This window comes from Phascolarctos cinereus, unplaced genomic scaffold, assembly GCF_003287225.1.
Source record: "Phascolarctos cinereus isolate Bilbo 61053 unplaced genomic scaffold, phaCin_HiC Scaffold_2;HRSCAF=192, whole genome shotgun sequence".
NCBI classification, from domain to species: Eukaryota; Metazoa; Chordata; class Mammalia; order Diprotodontia; family Phascolarctidae; genus Phascolarctos; species Phascolarctos cinereus.
The window spans coordinates 141,339,722-141,362,279 of NW_027555625.1; the positions used below are offsets into that span (position 1 = coordinate 141,339,722).

Consider the following 22,558-nt stretch of genomic DNA (forward strand, 5'->3'; position numbering starts at 1 on the left):
ACAGTTCCTTTCATCATTTCTTATAGCAAATGTGTTCTGTTCCATTCGTAGAACATAACTTATGTAGTCATTCCCCAATTTATGGATAACCCATTAGCTTCTAATGCCTTGCCATCTCAAAAAAAAAATCTGCTATAAATGTTTTTGTATACAGTACATGTTTTTGTACCTACGTATTTCATTCACAATATGTCGTAAATCCTTTTTTATCTTTTTTGGGATGTTGGCCTAGCAATGGTATAGCTGAGTCAAAGGGTACATGCAGTTTAGTAACTTAGGGGCATAGTTCCACATTGGTTTCCAAAATAGCTGGACCAGTTCCCAGCCCTACCAACAGTACTTCAACATGCCTGTTTTCCTGTTGTCCCTCCCAATATTTGTCATTTTCCATTTTGGGGGGGGTCAATTTTGCTAATCCAGAGGAGGAAATTGAGGTCCAGAGAGATTAAGTAATTTGCCCAAGGTACACAGAGTCAGATCCAGGTTCTAGTGTTCTTTGCAACTACATAACTACGGGGCCACCCTCTGGACTCAAATTTTGCTGAGTGGAATCTCAGATCTTACTCTGACCTTAAAATAGCGCCTGGGGCTTGGGAGCAGGTAGGTCTGAACGCAGCAGGGTATGGCCTATGGTAAGCAGCAGGCTCCCATGACATCAGCTGCCCACAGAATAACAGCACCAACTTTCCAGGTGACTGGTATTGTAGAGATGCAAGGACCAGGCAGAGAAGTAAGTGGCATGGGGGAACAGCTTGAGGATGGGAGGAGTGCTTTTTTTTGAGGGGAGCATGATTTTCTTTCCAGGATGACCCCCTCGTTTCCTTCCTAAGGTCTCACCATCATCAGGCTTCTCCATAGGGTCCTGTCTTCTCCTTCCCTATCTGCTTGCAGATTTAGGTTGTTACTGGGCCCAACTTCTTCCCATCCAACTGCTGTTGTCCCAGATGAAATGGTTCTTGGTTGTGACTCTGGGATCAGGGCTAGAAAAAGCTCCAGAGGGCTGCAGCCAGGGCTAGCAGGGCCAGAGAGCCTTTGCCCCCTTTTTGGCTGGAGTCTAGGGTGATGGTGTTGTGGGCTTTGCCCGGGTTGCCTGTGTGGGGAGGGCTGTTGGCACTGACATCTGCTCTTTTTTGTGGGGATTCTTTCGTCTGTTGTTGAAGTAGGTGCTCATGAATTGGGCTTTACCTTTACATAAAAGTATTATGGTTTTATTGGTTGAATTTGAATTTGTAACCTGGTGCAAATCTGGCTTCTGGTACTTCTTACCTCTGTGATCTTGGAGCAAGTCACTAAACTTCCCTGTTCCTCACCTGTAAAATGCTGGTCTAGACAAGGACCTCTGAGACCTCTTCCAGCTCAAATCTGACCTTGGTTTCAGATGTGCCCATCTGTCGCCACCTGGTGGCAGATTAGTAGTATGGTGGGAGAGAAGGGAAAGAGAAAAAAAGGCCTTTTAATTAGTGGACAAGTGCATGATAATAACAGCTGATGCTTTTATATTGCTTCGCAGGTTTCAAAATGCTTTCCCTACAATATCCTCGGGCGGTAGGTACTATTCTTTTTTAACATATGGCCTCAGGGAGGTTAAACGATTTTTTCCATGGTTGCCCAGCTTCCTTTGATAGGGAAGGACAGAAGTCATGGTCTCCTGCCTCTCCATTGCCTACAGAATAAAGTCCCGAGACCTCATTCCGATATTTAAAGCTTTGTATAATACAGTCTCAGTGTATCATGATTATTGGTTTAGAGGTAAGTGGGACCAAAGAGACCATTTAGCTTAAACCCCTCATTTCACAGGTGAGGAGCCTGAGGTCCAGAGGTGAATGGCAGAGAGCTGGGAACCCAGGTCCTAAGAGCCTGCTTTCCTAGGCACCATGCAGATACAACAAAGACCCTGTCCTCGAAGGAGCTTATAGATTGATACAGGGGAAAGACACCTCTGGCAAGAGCTGTGACACAAGGGAGAGTGAGGTCCTTTGAAAGGAGAGTTACTGGCCAGGTGCCCCAGGAACTGAGGATGGAGAGGTCATTTTCACCTGGGGGTTGGGGAGGGGATCATCACAAAACTTAAGAGAGGGAAGGGACCTTAGTGCTCGTTCAGCCTAGACCTCCATTTTACAAATGAAGAAACTAAGGCAGGAGGAGGGAAATGTCTTGTCCACGGCAGCACAGCTATTAAGTGGCAGAGCTGGGATTTGAACCCAGGTTCTTGACTTTGATACCCATGCTCAAGTAATTTCTTTGTATTTTCTTTCTCCCCTTTCCCCTCCCCCCAACAACTTCCCAGAAGATTGTAAAGCTGGAAAAGACTTTTGCTTGTCACCTATCCAGTGCTTAGTAAATGCTTTTTCATTCATTCATTATTTAATGATAATTCATTATCCCCTCCCCTCTTACTCCTTTCCCCCTCCTTCACAGGGGCTGCTAGGTGGCACAATGGATACAGCACTGGGCTTAGAATCAGGAACTCATTTTCATGAGTTCAAATCCGGCCTCAGACACTTACTAGCTGTGGGACCCTGGGTTAAACCCTGTCTGCCTCAGTTTCTCATCGGTAAAATGAATTGGAGAAGGAAATGGCAAACCACTCCAGTATCTTTGTCAAGAAAACCCCAGATGGGGTCACAAAGAATGAGACAACTGAAATAACTAAACCACAACGTGTCTATTATGTGACTGGCATTGTGCTAGGCACTGTAGATTCAAAGACAAAAATGAAACAACCCTTCCCTTCAGGGAGCTTCCATTCTACCAGCCAGTCTGAGAGGGACCTGAGTAGTCTTCCCTGGGTAACCTTTAACAAAGCAGTGAGAAAGCCCTTGAAGCCAAAGAGGAAACAGAATGCAATTGCTCTGGAAAGGCATGAGTTTTTAAACCTGGCTTTGCTAAGTAAGGCTCAAATTTAGGTTCCATTATGATTTTATTAGGTAGCAATGTACACAAATCTGTCCTTAAGTAAAAGATGTGTGAATATATTCTCCACCCAGCTCCAACCCTTCACAGCTGGGCTGTATCTCAGATCCTGCAGTGGTGGCATGTGACGTATTGGCAAACTCTTATCATTAGATGACCCCTACCTTTAAATTGTACCCAAGGAAGAAACTCTTGGAACTCTATCCAAGACCTCTTGCCCCCATATGGTACTGCATATCATTCACGATTTGAGGCCCTCACCATGGGAATGGATCACCAAAAGTATAAAATGCCTGGCACACAGTAGGTGCTTAAATAAATGCTAATCGATGGACTGATTGAAGAGTCCATCCCACACTTGGGCAGGACTTCTGTCTTAGATAAAAGTCCTCTGGTATTGTAGGACTAATTATCACCTGAGGCAGGCCAGCTTACTTTTTGGATAGTTGTAATTCTTAGGGAGCTTTCCTGTAGATTTCCTCTCCACATTCCAATTGCACCAATCCTGTGTCCATGAGGCCAAGCAGAGCAATTCTAGGAGTGGAGGAGGGGGTAGGTTGTGACTGAGGAGAATGAGGGAGATCCTGCTGACATATTGGCCTTACAATCTTACAAAACCCGAGGTCTCAAATTCAAAGCCAAGGGTTTCCATGGCTTCTGGAGAGTAATGACTTCATTATGAATCTGAAGAAAGATGCTGCAGTCAGAAAATACTACATGATTATCCAGATCTGAACTGGTAACCTCAATTAAACTGGAATTGTTTTTCCTGCCCTCCAAATTTAGGAAAAGGAGACAAATCCCAATAGAATACGCTCCCAGGGATTTATTAAAAAATGAAAACAACAACATCTTTCAGAGTTTGCCTTTAAGCCTATATTGGTATCAATCCTTCCTATTATAGTCAGCACAGTGGATAAAGCATTGGTCCTGGAGTCAGGGATAGACCCGAGTTCAAATCCAGCCTCAAACACTAGCTCTTTGTGACCCTAGGCAAGTCACTTAACCTGTTTGCCTTGTTTCCTCGCCTGTAAAATGGGGGTTATAATAACCTCCCAGGGTTGTTGTGAGCATAAAAATGAGATATTTGTAAAGTGCTTTTAAACCTTAAAGTTATTATTATTAAAGCTGTTATTATTAAATCTGTGATTCTGTGAACTGGGAGAGGTTGGACAACTTCAGGTGCCAGGTTTTAGGAAGGATGTTGACACCCTCCAGAGGAGGGTGATGAGGGTGGTAAAGGGACTATAAGCTTTGTCATATAAGTACCAATTAAAGGATCTGGGTATTTTTAGTCTAGAGGAAAAAAGCCTTAGATAGGACATAATAATCATGATAGCTAGCATTTATATAATGCTTTAAAAATACATTTATTCTTTTCATTTCACTCTCACAACCACCTTGGGAGTTAGGTGCTATTATCATCCCTATTTTACAGATAAGGAAAATGAGGCAGAGTGACTTGTCTAGGGTCACACAGCCAGGAGGTGTCTGAGACTGGATTTGCACTCCGGTCTTTGGGATTCCATTCCACTGCACCAGTGAGGAAGCATGAAGCCACCAACTCAAGTATTTGAAGGATTATCATATGGAAGAAGAATCTGATTAGACTTCTTAGGCTTTGTCTCACAGGGCTTAACTAGGAGCAGTTAAGACAGGCAGATCTTGATTTGACTTAAGGAAAAAGTTCCAAATAATTGGAGGTCTCCGAGAGTGAATGTCTTAGGGATTTGGTTGGAGAATATCTAAGAGAAAAATAGTCCTGCTCTTTTCATCAGAAGAGATTAGGCAGTGGGGTATCCTGCTAAGAGCTGGCCTTGGGAGGCCTTAAGACCTGGGTTCAAATTTTAATGACTATATGACCCTGGGCAAGTCATTTGATCACTCAATTTACAATAAGTAAAAGGCAGGGTTTTTCTCACTAAGGGTTTCCCATACCAAAAAAATCTTTAACACTGTGCGCAGAACCACGTATGACATACATCTCTACATGAATTGTCTAAAATTCAGCTTAAGGGCAGCATGAATAGATATCTCTGGAACCTGGTTTACCCTTTTCCAAGGGAGACTGTGATTTCCCCCAAGGAGAGCTGGGGTTGGGTGTTCTATTATCCAGTGTCCGGAGGAGCGTACTAGACTAGAATGAAATCTATTTGCTCCAAATGGGGCTGGCCTAAGGGTATAATAGTTTCAAAACAAAAGTCCCTGGTTGCTCTTAAAGTGGAGGTCTCTGTCAAACTTATACCCAACAGTTTGGTCCGTTCCCATCAAATGCTGGTTACATAAAAGACCATCACAAATAGTGAACAGTGAGTAAACCCATTTATTCCAGCTAAACAGCTAGCAGAAATTGAAGAAGTTATTAAAATATACCAGAAAAATACAAGAGTGACTGAGCTGTTTGGCTGGGAGAGAAATAAGATCTGAACTCCAACTAAAAGAGTGACCAAGATCTTACTCAAAGGGAAATTTTTTCTGTAAAGTCTCTTGGGACACAAGCTGGAAAACAGAGACACATTGAGAAACCGGCTTTCTCTACGTGTCTCCAGTTTCCAAAGCCTTTTTTCCTTTACCGTACTCCCCCAGAGTATGTCTAGAACCACACGTGTCCATCTCTTCAAGATAATGTCCTGAAAAGTCTAGAATCATGAGTGCCTTTTTTTTGGGGGGGGCAATTGGGGTTAAGTGACTTGCCCAGGGTCACACAGCTAGTAAGTGTCAAGTGTTTGGTCTGAGGCTGGATTTGAACTCAGGTCCTCCTGACTTCAGGGCTGGTACTTTGCCACCTAGCTGCCCCTGAGTGTCCCTTCTTTTGAAGAATCTCTCTTCTTCCAAAAGCTCTTGAACTATCTCTGCCCCTCACAGGGCATCAAATCAGCTTTACCTCCACCAATTAGAAGTCTCATTTTGCTTATGGAGGGAGATGAAACTATCTTGGGTTTAGAAGCCCAGGTTACAGCTACATGAAATATAGCTAAGTTAAAACATTAGTTCCAGGTAGTATCACAGATCTTAAAACAAAAAGGGATCACAGAGTTTTAGAGCTAGAAAGAGTCTTCAAAACTTTAATCCAATTCCATTTTTTTTTTTACCACTGAGAGATCCAGAAAGACCTGACATGCAATCGGTGGTAGATGTGAGATTAGAACCCAGGTCCTCTAGTGTTCTTTCCACTAAAGTAGGCTCTCTCCACACCTCAAAAGATCATCTGATTTTTCTTTTTCACTTCAGGCAGGAATGGTTTAATCATTCTCATTTTATATAGATATGAAGCAGCTAGGTGGTACAGTGGATAAAGCTTTGGGACTGGAATCAGGAGGACCCGAGTTCAAATTTGGCCTCAGACACTTACTAGCTGTATGACCCTGGGTGAGTCACTTAACCCTGTTTGCCTCAAAAAAAAAAAAAGGGGAGGGGGGAATACTTCAATTATTTGAACATAGGTTAGCAAGATACCCCATTACAATGGAATGTGCAGATCAGGTTTCTGAATAGGGTGAATGATGGATGATTTGAAAAAAATAACTTGTTTCAGTCTATGTGAAGAAAGGTTCTGTTCAGGAGCTCTTTCTGCCAATAAATCTCTAGGTCCTGGGGTGAGGAAGATAGAGGTTAAATTTCCAGGCATTAGAGGTGGAATTTGAACCCAGATCTTCCTGAATTCAGGCCCAACATTTTACCAACAAGTCAAAGCAGCCTCTAATCCAGGGCTTGTTCCAGAAATTGAGACAGGTAGCATTTTAAAACTGAGTTATCCTGGAATGATCATAACACAATTACATTCAACATGCTCGTCGTAGAAGGAGAAATAAAGACATCTATCATTCAGTTACTCAGTTTGATAAAAGGTTTTTTGAAAAATTAAAAATTTTAAAAAGAAAAAAAATTTTTTAAATTAAAAAAATAGGGAAAAGGCTCAGCTAGGTGGCACAGTGGATAGAGCACTGGCCCTAGATTCAGGAGGACCTGAGTTCAAATCCAGCTTCAGGCACATAACACTTACTAGCTGTGTGACCCTGGGCAAGTCACTTAACCCCATTGCCCCTCCCCCAAATAAATAAAATAGGGAAAAAAAGAAAAATTGAAACTTTTTTGGGACAAATTTCAAACATTACAGTAATACCTCTGTTAGAGAAGAAGTTTAACAATGTACTTTGCTCATTACCACAAGTAGAAATAATAAAGCAAGCAGGCTACAGGGACAGTTTTAGGAGGTAGAGGAAAAAAAGGGGGGGGGAGTGTGGAAGGGGAGGACTTGTCACACTGTATAATTAATACTTAAAGCACCATTCCAGGAACATGAAACATGCATGTGGGGAGCTCTATGCCTTTTAAGCAATACCAGAGAATACATCATAGGATCCCTTTCCTTATGTAGCTTACAATCTTTTTGAGGAGAAAAGACAATGAAGTAGAGAACAATATAAGATATGCAGTCTATCCAGATGACCCGTGATCTCATTAATGTGGACATCCCCTCCAGTGATACAGATAACCACTCACCTGTGCGTCTCCATTCTGTGCAGTTTCATCTAAGTTCTTCCCATAAGCTCTGTTTCAGTGAGGGGTGAAGGGGATGGGGAGGGGAAGATATAGAGGGAGGGAGAAGGCCTGCTAGGCAGGTAGGCTTCAGGCTTATCTGCAGTTTTCACCCTACTCCCCACTCCCCTTTTGTCCCCACCAAAGCAGCTATGGGAGCTAGCCTTCCTTCAGGGAAAGCAGAGTCAACCCCTAATCTCCTCACTGAGGCTGGGATCCATTTGAAGAGGGACAGACCAAAGATGATCCCTGAAGGACTGCCCCCCTCACCCCTCATCTCTACATATATCCTCAATATAATCAATCAGGGCTGGCCTTAGAGTGACATGTCATGTATCTTCTATTCCTTCCTCTCCCCACCCCCCATCCTTGATTAAAAAAAATGTGTATCTATATCTATAGCTATATATCTATATCTCACTCAATCCTCCTTTTTGCTGTCTGAATTTCTAGCTAACTAGTAGATACCAATGCCAGGACTTCAACTCTTGTCTTCTCGACTCTAAGGTCGGCCTACCATTCTTCCTTTCAATTTAAATTAGATGGGCCAAAAAGGAGTTTGAGTAATAATCTCTCCAACAGACTCCAAAAGCATTAAGGTGTTGTGGGTTTGGTTTTTTTTTTTTAATGAATCTAAGGATAGAGGCCAAGTGGTGAACCTGTGGGGCTACCAAGCTGATGAAACAATGACTTCAATGAATGAGATTAAATAAATTATCCTTTCCTGAAAAAGGAGGCCCTCTTCCAAGTTTTCTCTTAAAAAAGACTGGATGTATGCCATCAGCTCATGACTAATGTACCTGCTGTTCGAGGCCTACTTCCAGTTCACTAAGCATTTATTGATCACCCCGGCTCTATGCCTTTTAAGCAATACCAAAAAAAAAAAAATGATAGGATCCCTTTCCTTATGTAGCTTACAATCTTTTTGAGGAGAAAAAACAATGAAGTAGAGAACAATTTAAGATATAGTCTATCCAGATGACCTGTGATCTCATTAATGTGGACATTCTCTCTAGTGACCTGTGCCTCTCCATCCTGCGCAGTTTTTATCTATGGTCTTCCATAAGCTCTGTATTGGGAGTTCCAATGGAGCACCACCCAAGGTGCTAGGGGCCCTCCTTGAGTCTCGAAGGAGCATTCCACTTCTTGCCTCTGTCTTTACATAGGCTGTGTCCTCCATTCCTGAAATACACTCTTTCTTCTCTTCCATCTCTTAAGACTCTTCCTTCAAAATTCTGCTCAAGTACCACCCTCATACAGAATGATTTTCCTAATTCCCCCTAGCTGCTAGGGCCTGTCCCCAGAAATTACCTAATACTCATCTTGTATATATTTTGTTTATACTTATACAGGGTGTCCTAAAAGTCTTAAACTTCAATAGCTTAAACTAACCAAGGCTTGAGACACCCCACCTCTGTGTCAGCTGTTTCCCCAGATGGAATTTAAAATCCTTGAGAGCAAGAATGATTTCATTTTTGTCTTTTTTATCCAGTGTGTGTCACATATGGTAATAAATGTTTTAATAAATGTTTGTTAAACTGGAGAAGGAAATGGCAAATCACTCCTGTATTGTTACCAAGAAAACTTAAATGGGGTCATAAAGAGTCGGAAACAACTGGAAAATGCCTGAATATTATAGATACATACATACATATATATATATATATATATATATATATATATATATATATATATACACATACATACATATATACATGGATATATGCTCAAGACTTGCTCAAGGTCATCATACAGCCAGCATGTATCATAAAAGTAGGACTTGAATCCAGGTCTTTGTAAATCCAGGTGCTCTCCATTACACAGTACTGCCTCTCCTATATGTTTGTGATTATATCTATATATGTATATAATCTTTCATCTATGTATATGTGTATACATTTATGGATGTATTTATTATCTCAAGCACCGTCCTTGGGTTGGAGGACCTAGGTTCAAATCCCACTTGTGATCTTGGGCATGATGCTGTATTTAAAAAAAAATTTTTTTTTTTGCTTTTTTGGTGAGGCAATCAGGATTAAGTGACTTGCCAGGGTCATACAGCTAGTAAGTGTCAAGTGTCTAAGGCCAAATTCGAACTCAGGTCCTTCTGACTCCAAGGCTGGAGCTCTTGGAACTGTGCCACCTAGCTGCCCCTTGATGCTCTATTTTTCACTCCAGACTTCTTTCCAGACTGTCCCCCATGCCTGGAACTCTGCCCCTCCTATCCTGGCTTCTCTGGTTTCCCTCTGGTCTCAGCTAAAGTCTCATTTGACAGGGCTGGACCCCTCCCTGCCCCTTCCTTTTCTTTTATTTTTTAGGCAATTGGGGTTGTGACTTACCCAGGGTCACACAGCTAGTAAGTGCTATGTATCTGAGGCCACATTTGAACTCAGGTCCTCCTGAATCCAGGGCCAGTGCTCCATCCACTGTGCCACCTAGCCGCCCCAATCCCTGCCCCTTCCAAAAGTCATTATGCAGACTGTGCTTCTGTTTCTGAGTTGTTATAGTAGTAGATCATACATGTCTTCACAAGTCAGCAAGCATTTATTAAGTCCTAAGGAAATGACAAACCACTATAGTATCTTTGCCAAGAAAACCCCCAACGGGGACACGGAGAGTGCGACGGGACTGACGATGTCAGAAGAACAGCAAAAAACGTGCTGGGCACTGTCTAAATGGCGAAAATACACAGGAGGCAAAACCATGGCTCCTGCCCACAAGGAGCCTATGTTCTCACAAGAGTCAACACGCAAATAACCGTACAGACAAAATGTACACAGTGTAAACAGCAGGTAATCTCAGAGGGAACTCACTAGCAGTGAGGGGCACTGGGAAAGGTCTCCCGCAGAAGGTGAGATTTAAACTGAGTTGTGAAGGAAGTCAAGGAAGCTAGGAGGTGGGGGTGAGGAGGAAGAGCATTCCACGCATGCGAGCAGTCACTGGAAGCTGGGAGTAGGGAAACAGTATTCTGCAGGAGGAGCAGCAAGACCAGTGCTGCTCTAGCATAAATTATTTGGGCCACTAGGTGGCGCCATAGTGCACAGAGCGCTGTGCCTGGAGTCGGGAAGACTCATCTTCCCTAGTTCAAATCTCACCTCAGACCTTTACCAGCTTTGGGACCCTGAGCAAATCCCTTAACCCTTTTTACCTCAGTTCTCTTATATATACGCCCTTCTCTCCTCTGACACTGGCCCCAGTCTGGTGCAGGCCTTCATCACCTCACACCTGGACTGTTGCAACAGCCTCCTGGTGGGTCTGCCTGCCACAGGTCTCTCCCCACTCCAGTCCATCCTTCATTCAGCTACCAAATTCCTATAGCACGGAGCTGATCATGTCACCTCCCTACTCGATACACTCCAGTAGCTCCTTACTACCTGCAGGATCAAATCTAACATCATCTGGCATCTCAATAACTTGACCACTTCCTACTTTTGCACTATACTTTGTTGCTGTTATCCAGTAGTGCCCAACTCTGCATGACCCCGTTTGAGATTTTCTTGGCAAAGATACTGGAATGATTTGCCATTTCCTTCTTCAGCTCATTTTACAGGTGAGGAAACTGAGGCAAACAGGGTTAAGTGACTTGCCCAAGGTCACATAGCTTATAAGTGTCTGAGGCTGAATTTGATCTCAGGAAGAGGAGCCTTCCTGACTCCAGGCCAGGCCCTCTATCCACTCTGACACCTTGCCCTCAAGGAGCTTGCATTCTAGATCAGTGGCTATGTAAGGGAGTTTTGGACTGGAGATTCTCATGACTTGTGAATGGAGCCACAGGACAGTCAACCACCATGCCCTTTCCACCAGCAAAGGACTATGGATTCTGTTACTGTTCTCAGAGCAGGAACAAGGTCTTGGTTTATCGAGGGACGGCTGGATGAGATGGGTGAAGCAAAGTTCGGGGAGATCTAGGTATGTCCCTGGAATGTTCAGGGGGTCTTGACCTTTAAGCATCGAAGAAGTATGGGCATGCCTTGAAGCTTCTGATTTGGGCATCGTTAGGAACCATTCCTAGGTTAAGAAGGTAAGTAAGGACTGGCTGGGGGCGTGGAGGGTTTGGTTTGGGAGAAGGAAGTGAATTAAGGGGTAAGGCCAATCAAACAGACTCCCAAGGGTCCCAAAGAAGAGGTCTCCTCTTTTTCCTTAGCTTCCTGAGGAGCCGTGGTTGTAGTAAGGGTAGAGGAATCTGGTCTTTTTTCACTTCTGGGGAAGTTAGGGAGGGGCTTGGGCAGGTTAGAGGAAGCCTGTCTGAGGCACACACAAAGCCTGTGCCTAAGACTTGCATTCCTGCAGGCCCTGAGCTTCCTGTTCTCGGCTGGCCACATTCCTGACCCACAGTCACCACAGAGACAGCTGGGCCCCTCTAGGAATCTATCCTCACATTCCCCAGATTCAGGGCAGGCATCTTACAGTCCCATTCCCTCCCTTATCTACTTCTGAGGGATTTTCTTTTTTTTTTTCTTCCTTTCTTGAGAGAGGAGGGAGTGAACTCTGTTCTTGACTTAGGTATCTCCTCTCTCTCACCCACTCCAACAATCTGCTTCTTGGAATGGGAAAGGGAATGGGTGGAGAGGGAATAAAAGTGAGACTTGAGGGAGGTCTCTCTGTAGCTTTACCCCTAATTTATAGCTACAGATTGGGGTGCTGGTCCCCCTTTAGCCCTTCTGGCTTTAGACTGGATCAATGCCAGCACTGCCTGGAAAAGACATTTCTTCTCTCCTTAGTAGGATCTATTTCTCCCAAAATCTATATTTTCCAAGGGGAAAAGGAATAGAGTGGAGTTTTGACTTGGCCTAAAAATAAGAATAATGCTTTGCATATGTGTATCGATCTCAATTAATGCTTACCACATTCCTCTAAGGGAGTACAGGCCCGTGTTGTCATTATCTCCATTTTACAGTGTTAGGTCATTCCATACCTGGGTAGATCCGAGACCGGCAGGTCTTCTGACTCTGAAGAATGACATTAAGACATTTATTCAGGTCATTTAGTAAATGCCTATTTTCTGCAAACGCCAGTGCTGAGGCTGGAAGGAAATATGTGTTACCACACTCTACCCTCCTGGAGGTCACAACCTTTCCTCTACAACCACAAGGAACTATAGGCTTCCTTCTCTTTACATAGATCCCATCTCTTCCCCCGTATATTTAACTTGGAACTGTAATCTAGAGGGGGGACAGAACAGCCTAGCACTCCTGTTTTACAGCTTAGGACACTGAGGCCCAGGGAGAGGATAGTGGATAGGGAAGTATGATTGGTAGGCTCCCCTCCCCTACCAGACTGCCTCCCACCCCCCACTTTGGGTCTGGTTTTCTGAGTTCCAATTTCAGTCCCGCTTTCATCTTTGTAAGCTTTCTGGCTAGCTGAGGGAGTGGGAAACCAAACTGTCGGAATGCCCTTATCTCCTTTCCCAGCCAGGATTAGTCAAGAGGGCTGGAGGGGAGAACCAGAGGGTTTAATGCCGAGTCCACCTCGCTCTTCCCTCCTCTGGTTCATTCATCCACAGGCACCCCACCCCACCCCCTCACCCCAGTTGCTTAGGGCTCACATTTCCCCCACCTGTCCCCAATCCTCCCCTTAAGCCAGAGGGGACCTCAGCAGTCCCACTGCAGTTCATCGCATTCGCCTCGCCCTCCTTTCCCCCAATCCTGGCCTCCTCCTTCTCTTCCCCACCTTCTCCCCCCTCCCCTTCCCCCCAGCCCTCCTAGGCTAGGAGTGTCCCAGAGCCGCGCCCTGTCCGGGCTGCGGGGCTGGGAGGGGAGTGGGGGCTCCGGGCCGGTGCAGGGCTCTCTGTCCTCCTCCAGGGCTGCAGCTGCTCCTTCAGACGCTCGGAGCCAGGCCATGCTGGGGAGGCGGCGGGTCTTCACCCTACAGCCGCTTGGCCGCCAGGGTGAGTTACGAACCTGCCCCAGCCCCAGGGCGGGGAGTCCGAGCCGGCGCTGGGATTCTCCCCTAGATGTCTGCGCCCCGGAGAGTTCCTGGAGCACTCCTGGGGCGTTCCAGGAGCGCTCCTGGGGCTGGGGGCTAGGGGGCGGAGGCGGTCCCCTCACCTCCCGATTTAACGTCTGATGATCCCATCTGTCCTGCTCCTGTCTTCCCTTCGGATGAGACTTTCTCCCCGGGCACGTCAGGTACCCTGCCCCCTTCCCCCGGACCACGGTTACGCGCTTCCCTTCGCCCAGGGCGCATTCCCGAGGAACCCTGTGCCCCGCCCCAGAACCCCTGGTCTCGAGACTCCCACCATATTGTGGACCCAGTTTCAGATTAGACCTATCTAGATTTATGGAGCTAGCCCTCTCCCCCCTTTTCATCCCACCTTTATCCACCCCCACCCCGCTCTAAGTTTAAATTCTGCTTACCTGCCCCAAGCGAACATTTCCGAACGGAATTTCCTCTGACCCCACCTTAACTTGGTGTTAATTAGAAAAATAAACAACTCTGCGAGCTGCGGACTAAAAACCCACCCACCCCTCTTCTCTTGGAAGGGCTTCTTTTACTTTGCAGGGCTAGGAATGTATGCTTCCTCAGTGCTCTGCGCTACTCCCCGCTCCCCTCCCCCTTGGCTGCCGCCCTTGGCCTTGGGACCATGTGGGCTGGGTGGGAGCTCCAGGGTTCTTCACTTGTCTTAATTGCTCTCATTCATAATCGCGCTTGATTGTGTGCCAAAGCTTTCGTTCGGCTTTCGTGCCGACCTCCCCTCACAGCTTGGGACAGAAAGCATCTTTTGCAGCGAGCGCCCTTTTCACCATCCTGGCAGCCCAGACCTTCCAACCAGGGTGAGCAAACCCTGTCCTCTTCCCTCTCCGCCCCCAAACCCACCAAGCATTCCGAAACCGTAAGGGAAGACAGGAAATATAAACAACATATTTTAGAAGCGATGGTAAGGGGATAATTGTATGTACAGTATACAGACTGGGGATTGAGAATGGTGGGGGGAGGGGGGAATGTCCAATGATTCATGCTTTGGTCTTACCCAGCGGTAATGTTTGTAATGAGATTTTGTCTATAGTTATGTTTCCGGAGAATGCATAAATGTATTTGCAAACCTCTCTTGGTGTCTAGTGTGATGCGGTAGAAGCAGTGCTGGATTTAGTCACAGGACCTGGGTTCAAATCTAAGCTCTGCCCTTTCCTACTTATGGGACCTTGGACAAATCATTTTGTGGCTCTAAGCCTCAGTTTTCTCATCTGTAAAATGAGGGGGTTCACTAGGTGACTTTTAAGGTCCGCTCCAAATCTATGATGATTCGATGGGTGTATAATATATACTATATGTATGATGTCGTATGTATCATACTATATAGCGTACTATAGTATATATCATACTAGAATGATAGTCATATGGCCATCAGGCATCACAGAGGATAGAGCACTGGTCCTGAAGTCAGGAAGAGCTGAATTCAAGTTGTGCCTTAAGACAACTTACTCAGCAATGTGACTCTGACTAGGTCACTTAACCTCTGCCTCAGTTTGCTCATCTGTAAAACGTGGATAATAATGATCCCCTACCTCCCAGGGGATAAAATGATATAATATTTATAAAATGATTTGCATTCCTTAAAATGCTGTATAAAGAGCTTTTTGTTTTTTGGTGTCTGACTTTTCATGACCCCATTTGGGGTTTTCTTTGCAAAGATACTGGAGTGGTTTGCCATTTCCTCCTCTAGCTCTTATAAATGCTATTTATTATTATAATTATATTCTGATACCTGATCTTGGTGTAGGGGTGACCCTTGAACTAGGAACTCTGTCATCTGAGGACCAGCCCGGTTAAGTGTTGATCACCAATTGAATTCTTTGGCCCCAGCAACACATGAAGACAGTCCTATGTATAAAGGGGTTTCAATTTGTGTTCATTCAAGGGAATAAGTGCATCTTTGAAGTATTAAAATATGCATTCATTTACTCCAGGGTCACACAGCTAGTAAGTGTCTGAGGCTACGTTTGAACTCAGGTCCTCTTGACTCCAGGACTGCTGCTCTATCCACCGTGCCACCTAACTGTCCTGGGCATACTCTTAATTTAAAGAGGGACACCTTAGCATGGTGAAGTGGATAGAGGGCCAGCTTTGAAGTTGGAAGTCCCGGGCTTAAGTTCTGCCACCACCAACACACTTGTAGTAACTGACTTCTCAGATTCTCCCCGGCAGTTCTCTATGGCTATCAGTCATAGATCTGGACAAAAATATTTTTTAAGAAAACAGGCATCGTCTCAGTGGTGTCTAACTGAAAGTAGTGATAGTCTTCTCATTAGCTTGGATGATTTTTTTTTCATGGTAGGCAGTATAGGTAGTCAAAGGGTACTTTGTCCTACAAAATGGTCCAGAGACAGAGAAATTTGTGAGCCAGTGCCTTAGACTGTGCCAGTTGTCTGTAAAGGAATTCAAGTGAGGAGATCTGGGATCCTCAAATCAGCACCCATGGACCTGAGGGTAGGACTGGTTGGCCTCTTTCTCCTCAGTTCTGTACGGTGCTGGTGAGAATCTGGTGAAGGGGCTTTCTAGCTGATCAGGATAGGGCTATCCAAGTTCACAAAATCTATTCTCAGACTCCTTTGGGGATCTGTGGACCCCAGGTTAAGAACCTGTGATTTAAAGCTCTGGCTGAAAAGGCCAATGGAGTTTCTTCTTCTGCTAGGATAAGCCCTGGACTCTACAATCTCTCTTTCTCCCCCTCTCATCCCTGTGGATAAAAGCACTTTAGCTACAATCCTGATCTGCTCAGCTACTAACATCTCCCTCCCCCAAATTGGGGCATCGAGGTGGTTAGGTGGATAGAACACAAGGCCTGGAGGCAGGAAGATTTGAGTTAAAATGTAGCCTGAGACACTCACTAGCTATGTGACCCTGGGCAAGTCACTTAACTCTGCCTCAGTTTCCTCATCTGTAAAATGAGCTGGAGAAGGAAATGGCAAACTACTCCAATGTCTTTGCCAAGAAAACCCCAAACGTGGTTGTGGAGAGTCAGAAATGAATGAACAGCAGCCCCAAATCACCTTCTATCTATTTAGAATCTATTTTGCATATATTCATATGTACATGTTAGTGCCTCCAATAGAATATAAGCTCATTGAGGGCAGGGACTGTTTCGTCTTTTGTCTTTGCATCCCCAGAGTTTAGCACAGTGCCCTGCAGGTAGTAAATCCTTAAAAAGTGTTTGTTCGTTGATGTAATCCAGTCTGATCCAGCAAGCATTTATTAAGGGTGGCAAACGAACAAAGCACCATGATTAGGAGCTGAGAATATAAAGACAAAACAAAAAACAGATCCTGCCCGCAAGGAGCTCCCATTCCACTGGGGACAACAGTGTGTGAGGGGGGGTGTGTGTGTGAATGGGGGGGGGAAGAGGGATTGGAACTGGGAACAATGAAGGGAAAGGTAGTGAGTTCCCCATGACTGGTGGTCTTCTGGTTGAGGCTGGTCAGTCACCTGTGAGAGATGTTGTAGAGGTACTTCCTGTCCACACATCTTCTTGACTTAATGACCTCTGAAGTCCCTACCAGTTCTGAGACGCTGTGATCTCACCTGACTTCTTCCTAGTATCGCCCTGAGCAGTTCCTCCCTCGCCCACTCCTCTGGGGACACACCTTCCTACGGGAATGTTGTTTGGTCCTGGAGTCTCGGGGGTGGGAGCGCGTATGGTCTCTGATGCCATCTTTCCTTGGCAGATGGTGGTTGTGAGGAGCCTCTGGGTGGCTGTGTGGTGCTTGGCGCTAAGAGCATCTATCTTCGTGTTCATGACATGCCCAGGGTAGCCTCTGCTGAGCCCCAGGATGATGACTGCATGGTGAGAGGCTCCAGGGAACAGGCTTCAAGGGACTCTGGGGTGGAAATGGGGGGAGGGGAAAGTCCTCCTACCACCCCTCCTGGCTTTGATCTTGGCTCTTCAAGCTTGGAGCTGAGTGGGAGGCCCAAGCTGGCCTCTGTCACTATGGAACCCCCTGCAGACCTAGACCGGTTCCTGGCCAGCCAGAAACTAGAGCAAGTGGTGGCGAGGTCCCTCTGGCCTCGATCTTCATCTACTACGGTACCCAAGTATCGGAAGCATCGGAAGCGGAGTGAGCAGGGCCCTGAGGCGTCTCCAGAAATCAGCGGAGATCAGAGTGGCGCCGCGGAGGCAGAGGTTGGCTCCCAGCTGAGCCCAGCAGAGTCTCTGGTGAGTACCAGAAGAAGGAGATGTCAGGGGAGAGTTGCCAATGGAGGAGGGTATGCAGGAGACCCCCCCTCCCCCCATGGCCTTCTTAATTCCCACCTTCTTCTCTCTGAAACTTTCTTGCGGTGGAGCTTGCTCTCAGGCATTTCCTGATCCTAATTGGTAGGTGCTGGCATAGCTTCATGACTCGACAGGTAGCTGGGGTTGTTTGCAACCTCCCCAAAGAGTGGGTGGGCAGGGGCACAGGTTCCTCCTGATATTGGCTCAGGCTGGGGTGGTGGAATGGGGGTGGGGAATGCTGTTTGGCAGGAGTCTTTTATCCAAGGCTTGGCTCCCCACACTCTCATTCTCCCTTCCTTTCCCTGAAAGCTTCCTTCCCTCTAACTGGGGGCCCAAGGAGAGGAAAGTGGATCTAATCACCACATCCTGCTATGTCCTACAGGTAGTGGGTTCTGAGTCTGATGCCTGGGCTTGCCTCCCAGGGCAGGGGCTTCGATACTTGGAGCACCTGTGCTTGATGCTGGAGCGAATGGCCCTGCTCCAACAGTTTCATCTACAGCTCCAAGAGCAGTGCCAGCAGATGCCAACTGTGAGTGACGACTGAGAAAAACAGGCACTGGGGGATGCCACAGGACCCTGAGGCCTGGTGTGGCAGGGCACGTTTCAGGGAGGGAGGTAGAGGAGCATGTCAGGAATGGGGCCAACTCTAGTTCTGGATAGCAACCTACATTGTATTGGAAAGAGCAGTAGGTTCAGAGTCAAGAAGTCCTGGGTTTTAATCCTGCTCCTGCTACTGATTAGATCTGTGGCCTTGGGAAAGTCATTGAATTTTGTTGAGCCTCTGTTACCTTTTCTGTAAAATGGGGATAATCATACCACTTGTCCTTACCTAATAGGGTTGCTAAGGGGGTCAGATGAGTTAATGTATGTACGAGCCATCAAGTGCTGTATAAATGCCAGTTCTTCATTGGACGGGCAAGTAGGGATTTGTCTGGCTGTGCAGTGTTGGACTGAGTCCCCTCGCCGATGAGGTCACAGGTCTCTGTCTCTCCCTGGTGCAGGGCCAAGAAGAGAAGAATGAGAACTCAGGGCTTGTTCCTTTTCACCCTCGATCCTCTTCCATGCTGGGGCTTCAGGAATTTCAGAATCCAGTGGAAAAGACAGGTAAATGACAACTTGCTGGACGTTTTTTTTCCTTCCTGGTTCCCTGAAACTTCATTTGCCATTCATCTGTTCTACGGCACACAGCCGGTCTTTTTGGCTTCAAACACCCATAACCCTGCCCTCAGGTGCCTTGATTATTAATCCAGTGGCTTCCTCTTCCCTGCCCAGGTTAACCCAAGTCCCTTTCTTCACAGTGGAAGAGTCAGCCCTGCCTCGACGGGCAGAGGTGCATAGTGTGAGCACACCAAATTTGCTAGAGGCACCAGCGGGGGCTGCCCACACAATCCCATCCTACCGAGGGCACAGGGTAGGTGCTCCATATTGCTAGGAGCAAACCAACGGGACTGGAGGGCCTCAGGGCGGGAAGGTCAATATTAGAAACTCCTTGTAAAAGGAGTATCAGGAATGGGAGGTCCTGTGGGGCAAAGGACTTAAGGAGATAGAATGTTGGTAAGGTTCTAGATTTGGGGAGGGTGGGTCCTCACTGACCATGGTAAGGGTCAACTTTACCACTATAGCTGAGTGGGTCTTCATGCCTCACCTTTTCTCCTATTTAGAATACTCTATCTCATTGGAACAAAGTCAAAGCTTTGATCAACAGGATCCGATGGAAGAGCCCTCATGCCTCTGAATCTTCTGTTGCTCAAGATCCCCCCTTCCCCCAGGTAAGTCTTGAAATGGGGACAGGGATCAGTTGGACAATGGAGGTTAGAAAGGAGAACAGAAAAGAAAGAGACTAGAGAAGCTAGGGTCCCTGGAGTCTGTAGCCAATTGCTTCTTTCCAGAGCATGTTGTAGCTAGAAGGGACCTTACAAATTGTCTGAGGTAGTCCGGCCTAGTGACCTGTGCACTGGTCTCAGAATTAGGATGGCCTGGGTTTGCATCCTGGCTCACATACCTAACTAGCTGTGTGACTCTGGACTACTCTGTGAGCCTTAGTTTCTTAATGTATAAAATGAGGATTGAGTAAATGAGTAAGCCCCTTACTGAAGATCAAACGTGAGTCCATCTTACAGATGAGGAAACAGGGTCAGAGAATGTTGGTGATGATGATAATGATGACGATTTGTGGTTGTTGTTCAATGATTTCAGTCATGTCCAACTCTCAGTGACATCTTTTTCTTTGCGGGGGGTGGGGTGGGGGGGTGGGGGGGTTGTTGGCAAAGATATTGAAGTGATTTGCCATTTCTTTCTTTAGCTCATTTTACAGATGAGAAAACTGAGGCAAACAGGGTGGCTTTCTATCCACTGTGCTACCTAGATGCCTTATGATGATGGTGATCTGAATAATAAACATAAAGAATGATAGTAGGATATCAACTTATCTTTAGACTGTCTAAACTCCATTGAATGTAAGATGAGAAGAGTGATAAGATTAAGAATAAAGATAATGATGTGGCAACAAGGTGATGCAGTGGTTAGAGCTCTGGGCCTGGAAGGAAGGAAGACCTGAGTTCAAATCCAGCCTCAGACACTTAGCAGCTGTGTGACCCTGGGGCAAGTCAGTCAACCTCTGTTTGCCTCAGTTTCCTAATTTGTAAAATGGGGCTCATCAAAGCACCAACCTTGCAGGGTTGCTTTGAAAATCAAATGAGATAATAATTGTAAGAAGTGCTTTGCACAGTGCCTGACACATAGTAAGCTCTGTAGAAATGTTAGCTATGATGATTGATGACGATGATGATGAGAGACGTTTTAAAGTTTATATACATCATTGAATTTAAGGCTCACGACAGCTCTGTGAAATGGCTTCTAAAGTGAAGTAAGTATCCTTACTAGCTGTGTGACCTTGGGCAAGTCATTTAACCCCAATTACCTAAAAAAACAAAAACAAAAACAACAAAAAAGTGAAATATCATAATATGATCCCCCTTTTACAGGTGAGGAAACCGGAGCTCACAGAGTATCACGGTCACATGGCTGGTTTCACGGGAAGGTTTTGAATCCATTTGTTTCTGATTCTAAGTCCAGTTCTTTCTATGACTCTCCTGAGCTGAGCTAAGACTAGAATCCAGGTCTCTTGATGCTCACTCCAGTATTTATTCTATTATAAAATGATATCACTCAGAATGACCCTCAATTTATCAGCCCGTGCCTCAGTTTCCCTTTCTTGACAATAAGATAGGGACTAGGCATTCCTTTGCCCCATCGCTTAAGTGACATGCTGAACACATGCGCCTGGGTGAAAGTATTGCAGTTGTGCCTTTCTCACTTGACACCCACCTCCTTTCTTTACAGGAGAGATTCAGAGGAACTCCCAGAAGGTCCCCTGCATTACCCTCAACGGAGGGCCTTTATGCCAAGTTTGGTGGCAAAGAAGCATCGAGCCAAGAACTTCTCAGTCTGTTGAACCGTCCTACATGCCAAAGTCCTTTCTTCTCCGTGCCTGGCACATCATGGGTAGGGCAGCATCCCTTCAATGCAACAGCCTTTACCTGGGCTTACGCTGTTCCTTGCCATGACTAGTAGCTTGGAGTGGGCTCCGTGATGTGAGAGCTGGATCTCTCCCCTTCAAGATCTCTGGAATGTGGAGCTTTTGGATACCTCAGGGAGCCATAATTCATTCCGTCAATCCTCCACTGATCAAAACCCTTCTATAACTTGATATACCCTCTTCCTTGAGTTGCTGCAGTTGAAAAATTCCATTGCCCTGTGACCAAGGTGTTGATGAGTTTCTTTGACCTTGGACGACAGACACACAGTCCATCACTAGGCCTGTCCTTGAAGCCTTTCTAGCTTGCTAAGACTGACCAGATCTTGGGCTCCACTTCCAGTCTTCAAGAGTCAAGGGTCAAGGCTCAAGGTCATGATGAAGGGCTGGAGGAGGACTGCAGTAGAGGTGGGGTTCTTTGGACTGAAGTGTCTCCTGCCAAAGTGCTTTCTGTCCTAGCTCTTGCCCATTGTCAGAAATCCTTAGGATTGTATGATGTGAACTAACTTATTTGTTGTGCCTTTGTGTGAAGCATGTGTGGTGCTGTGACCCCACAGGCCCTGTGCATCCTGTTGTAGATGTATATTATGTGTTTATAATATATACAGGCGTCAGTGTGAGCTGGCTGTTGTATCAGCCCCTGCCTTCCCATGGGGGCTGATTAGACTTTTGATCTTTGAGGTGGGAGAAGAAAGGGAGCATTCCTTCACTGTTCTGGAGAGATCATACCTCAATTCAGCTCACCATACATGTATTAAGTGCTCACTCTGTGGAACCTTGGATCCTTGACCTGTCCTGTTCAGGTGGTGATCTTCACGCAGCACAGCATCTCCAGGTTGGGAGGACCCTTCAAGTCAGGGCATCACAGCTTTCTTTGGATCTCATGTTAGTTGAAGATACTTCCAAGAGGCTCACTTCAGAATGGGGAGGAAACGTGGATAGAAAGGCACAGCAGAGGCAGTGTGGTACAGTTGGAATTGGAGGTTGAGTACTTGGGTTCATTTATTACCATTTTGATCATGGACAAATCACATGGACAAGACCCTCTCTGGGTATCATTTTACTTATCTTTAACATGAGGGGGATTGAACTAGGTTTCACAGAACAAATCCCTTTAATAAAAGGATTTGTTCTGTGAAGTTTGGATTCAAAGGGCCATACTTGAGGACCTAGAGGGCCACATGTGGCCTCCAGGCCCCACCCCTGAACTAGATAATTTCAGAGATTCCTTTCATTTCTAGATTTATAAACCTAATAAAGGGAGAGGTGTGTCGTGGATGTGGGAACTCTGGAAGTGAGAGGAATATGTGTGACTGAGAAGGATGATGGGACTGCCTGGGGTGGAAGAGGGGCAGTAATGTTTT

The 22,558-nt window shown here is 45.9% G+C and overlaps 1 protein-coding gene and 1 long non-coding RNA gene across 2 annotated transcripts; one reads left to right on the forward strand and one right to left on the reverse strand.

Moving 5' to 3' along the window:
* Window positions 1–55: 55 nt before the first annotated feature.
* LOC110200430 (uncharacterized) lies at window positions 56–13,954 on the reverse strand. Its single transcript, XR_002322251.2, has 3 exons — window positions 13,809–13,954; window positions 12,297–12,401; window positions 56–1,398 (listed from the first exon to the last, which is right to left on the reverse strand). It is a non-coding gene; the product is annotated as an uncharacterized LOC110200430 (long non-coding RNA).
* On the forward strand, window positions 13,217–22,472 carry CUNH8orf58 (chromosome unknown C8orf58 homolog). The gene is made up of 7 exons (XM_078149646.1): window positions 13,217–13,339; window positions 17,115–17,602; window positions 18,042–18,188; window positions 18,661–18,763; window positions 18,958–19,070; window positions 19,321–19,432; window positions 21,007–22,472. The coding sequence occupies exons 1-7, from the start codon at window positions 13,291–13,293 to the stop codon at window positions 21,111–21,113; spliced, it is 1,119 nt and encodes a 372-aa protein (XP_078005772.1). The 5' UTR covers window positions 13,217–13,290; the 3' UTR covers window positions 21,114–22,472.
* Window positions 22,473–22,558: the final 86 nt, after the last annotated feature.

Coding starts and splice junctions, on each gene's coding strand:
- CUNH8orf58 (XM_078149646.1), top strand. CDS start 13,291: ATGCTGGGGAGGCGGCGGGTCTTCACCCTACAGCCGCTTGGCCGCCAG. Junction 13,340..17,114: donor ACAGCCGCTTGGCCGCCAGG/GTGAGTTACGAA, acceptor TTTCCTTGGCAG/ATGGTGGTTGTGAGGAGCCT. Junction 18,764..18,957: donor GAATCCAGTGGAAAAGACAG/GTAAATGACAAC, acceptor CTTTCTTCACAG/TGGAAGAGTCAGCCCTGCCT.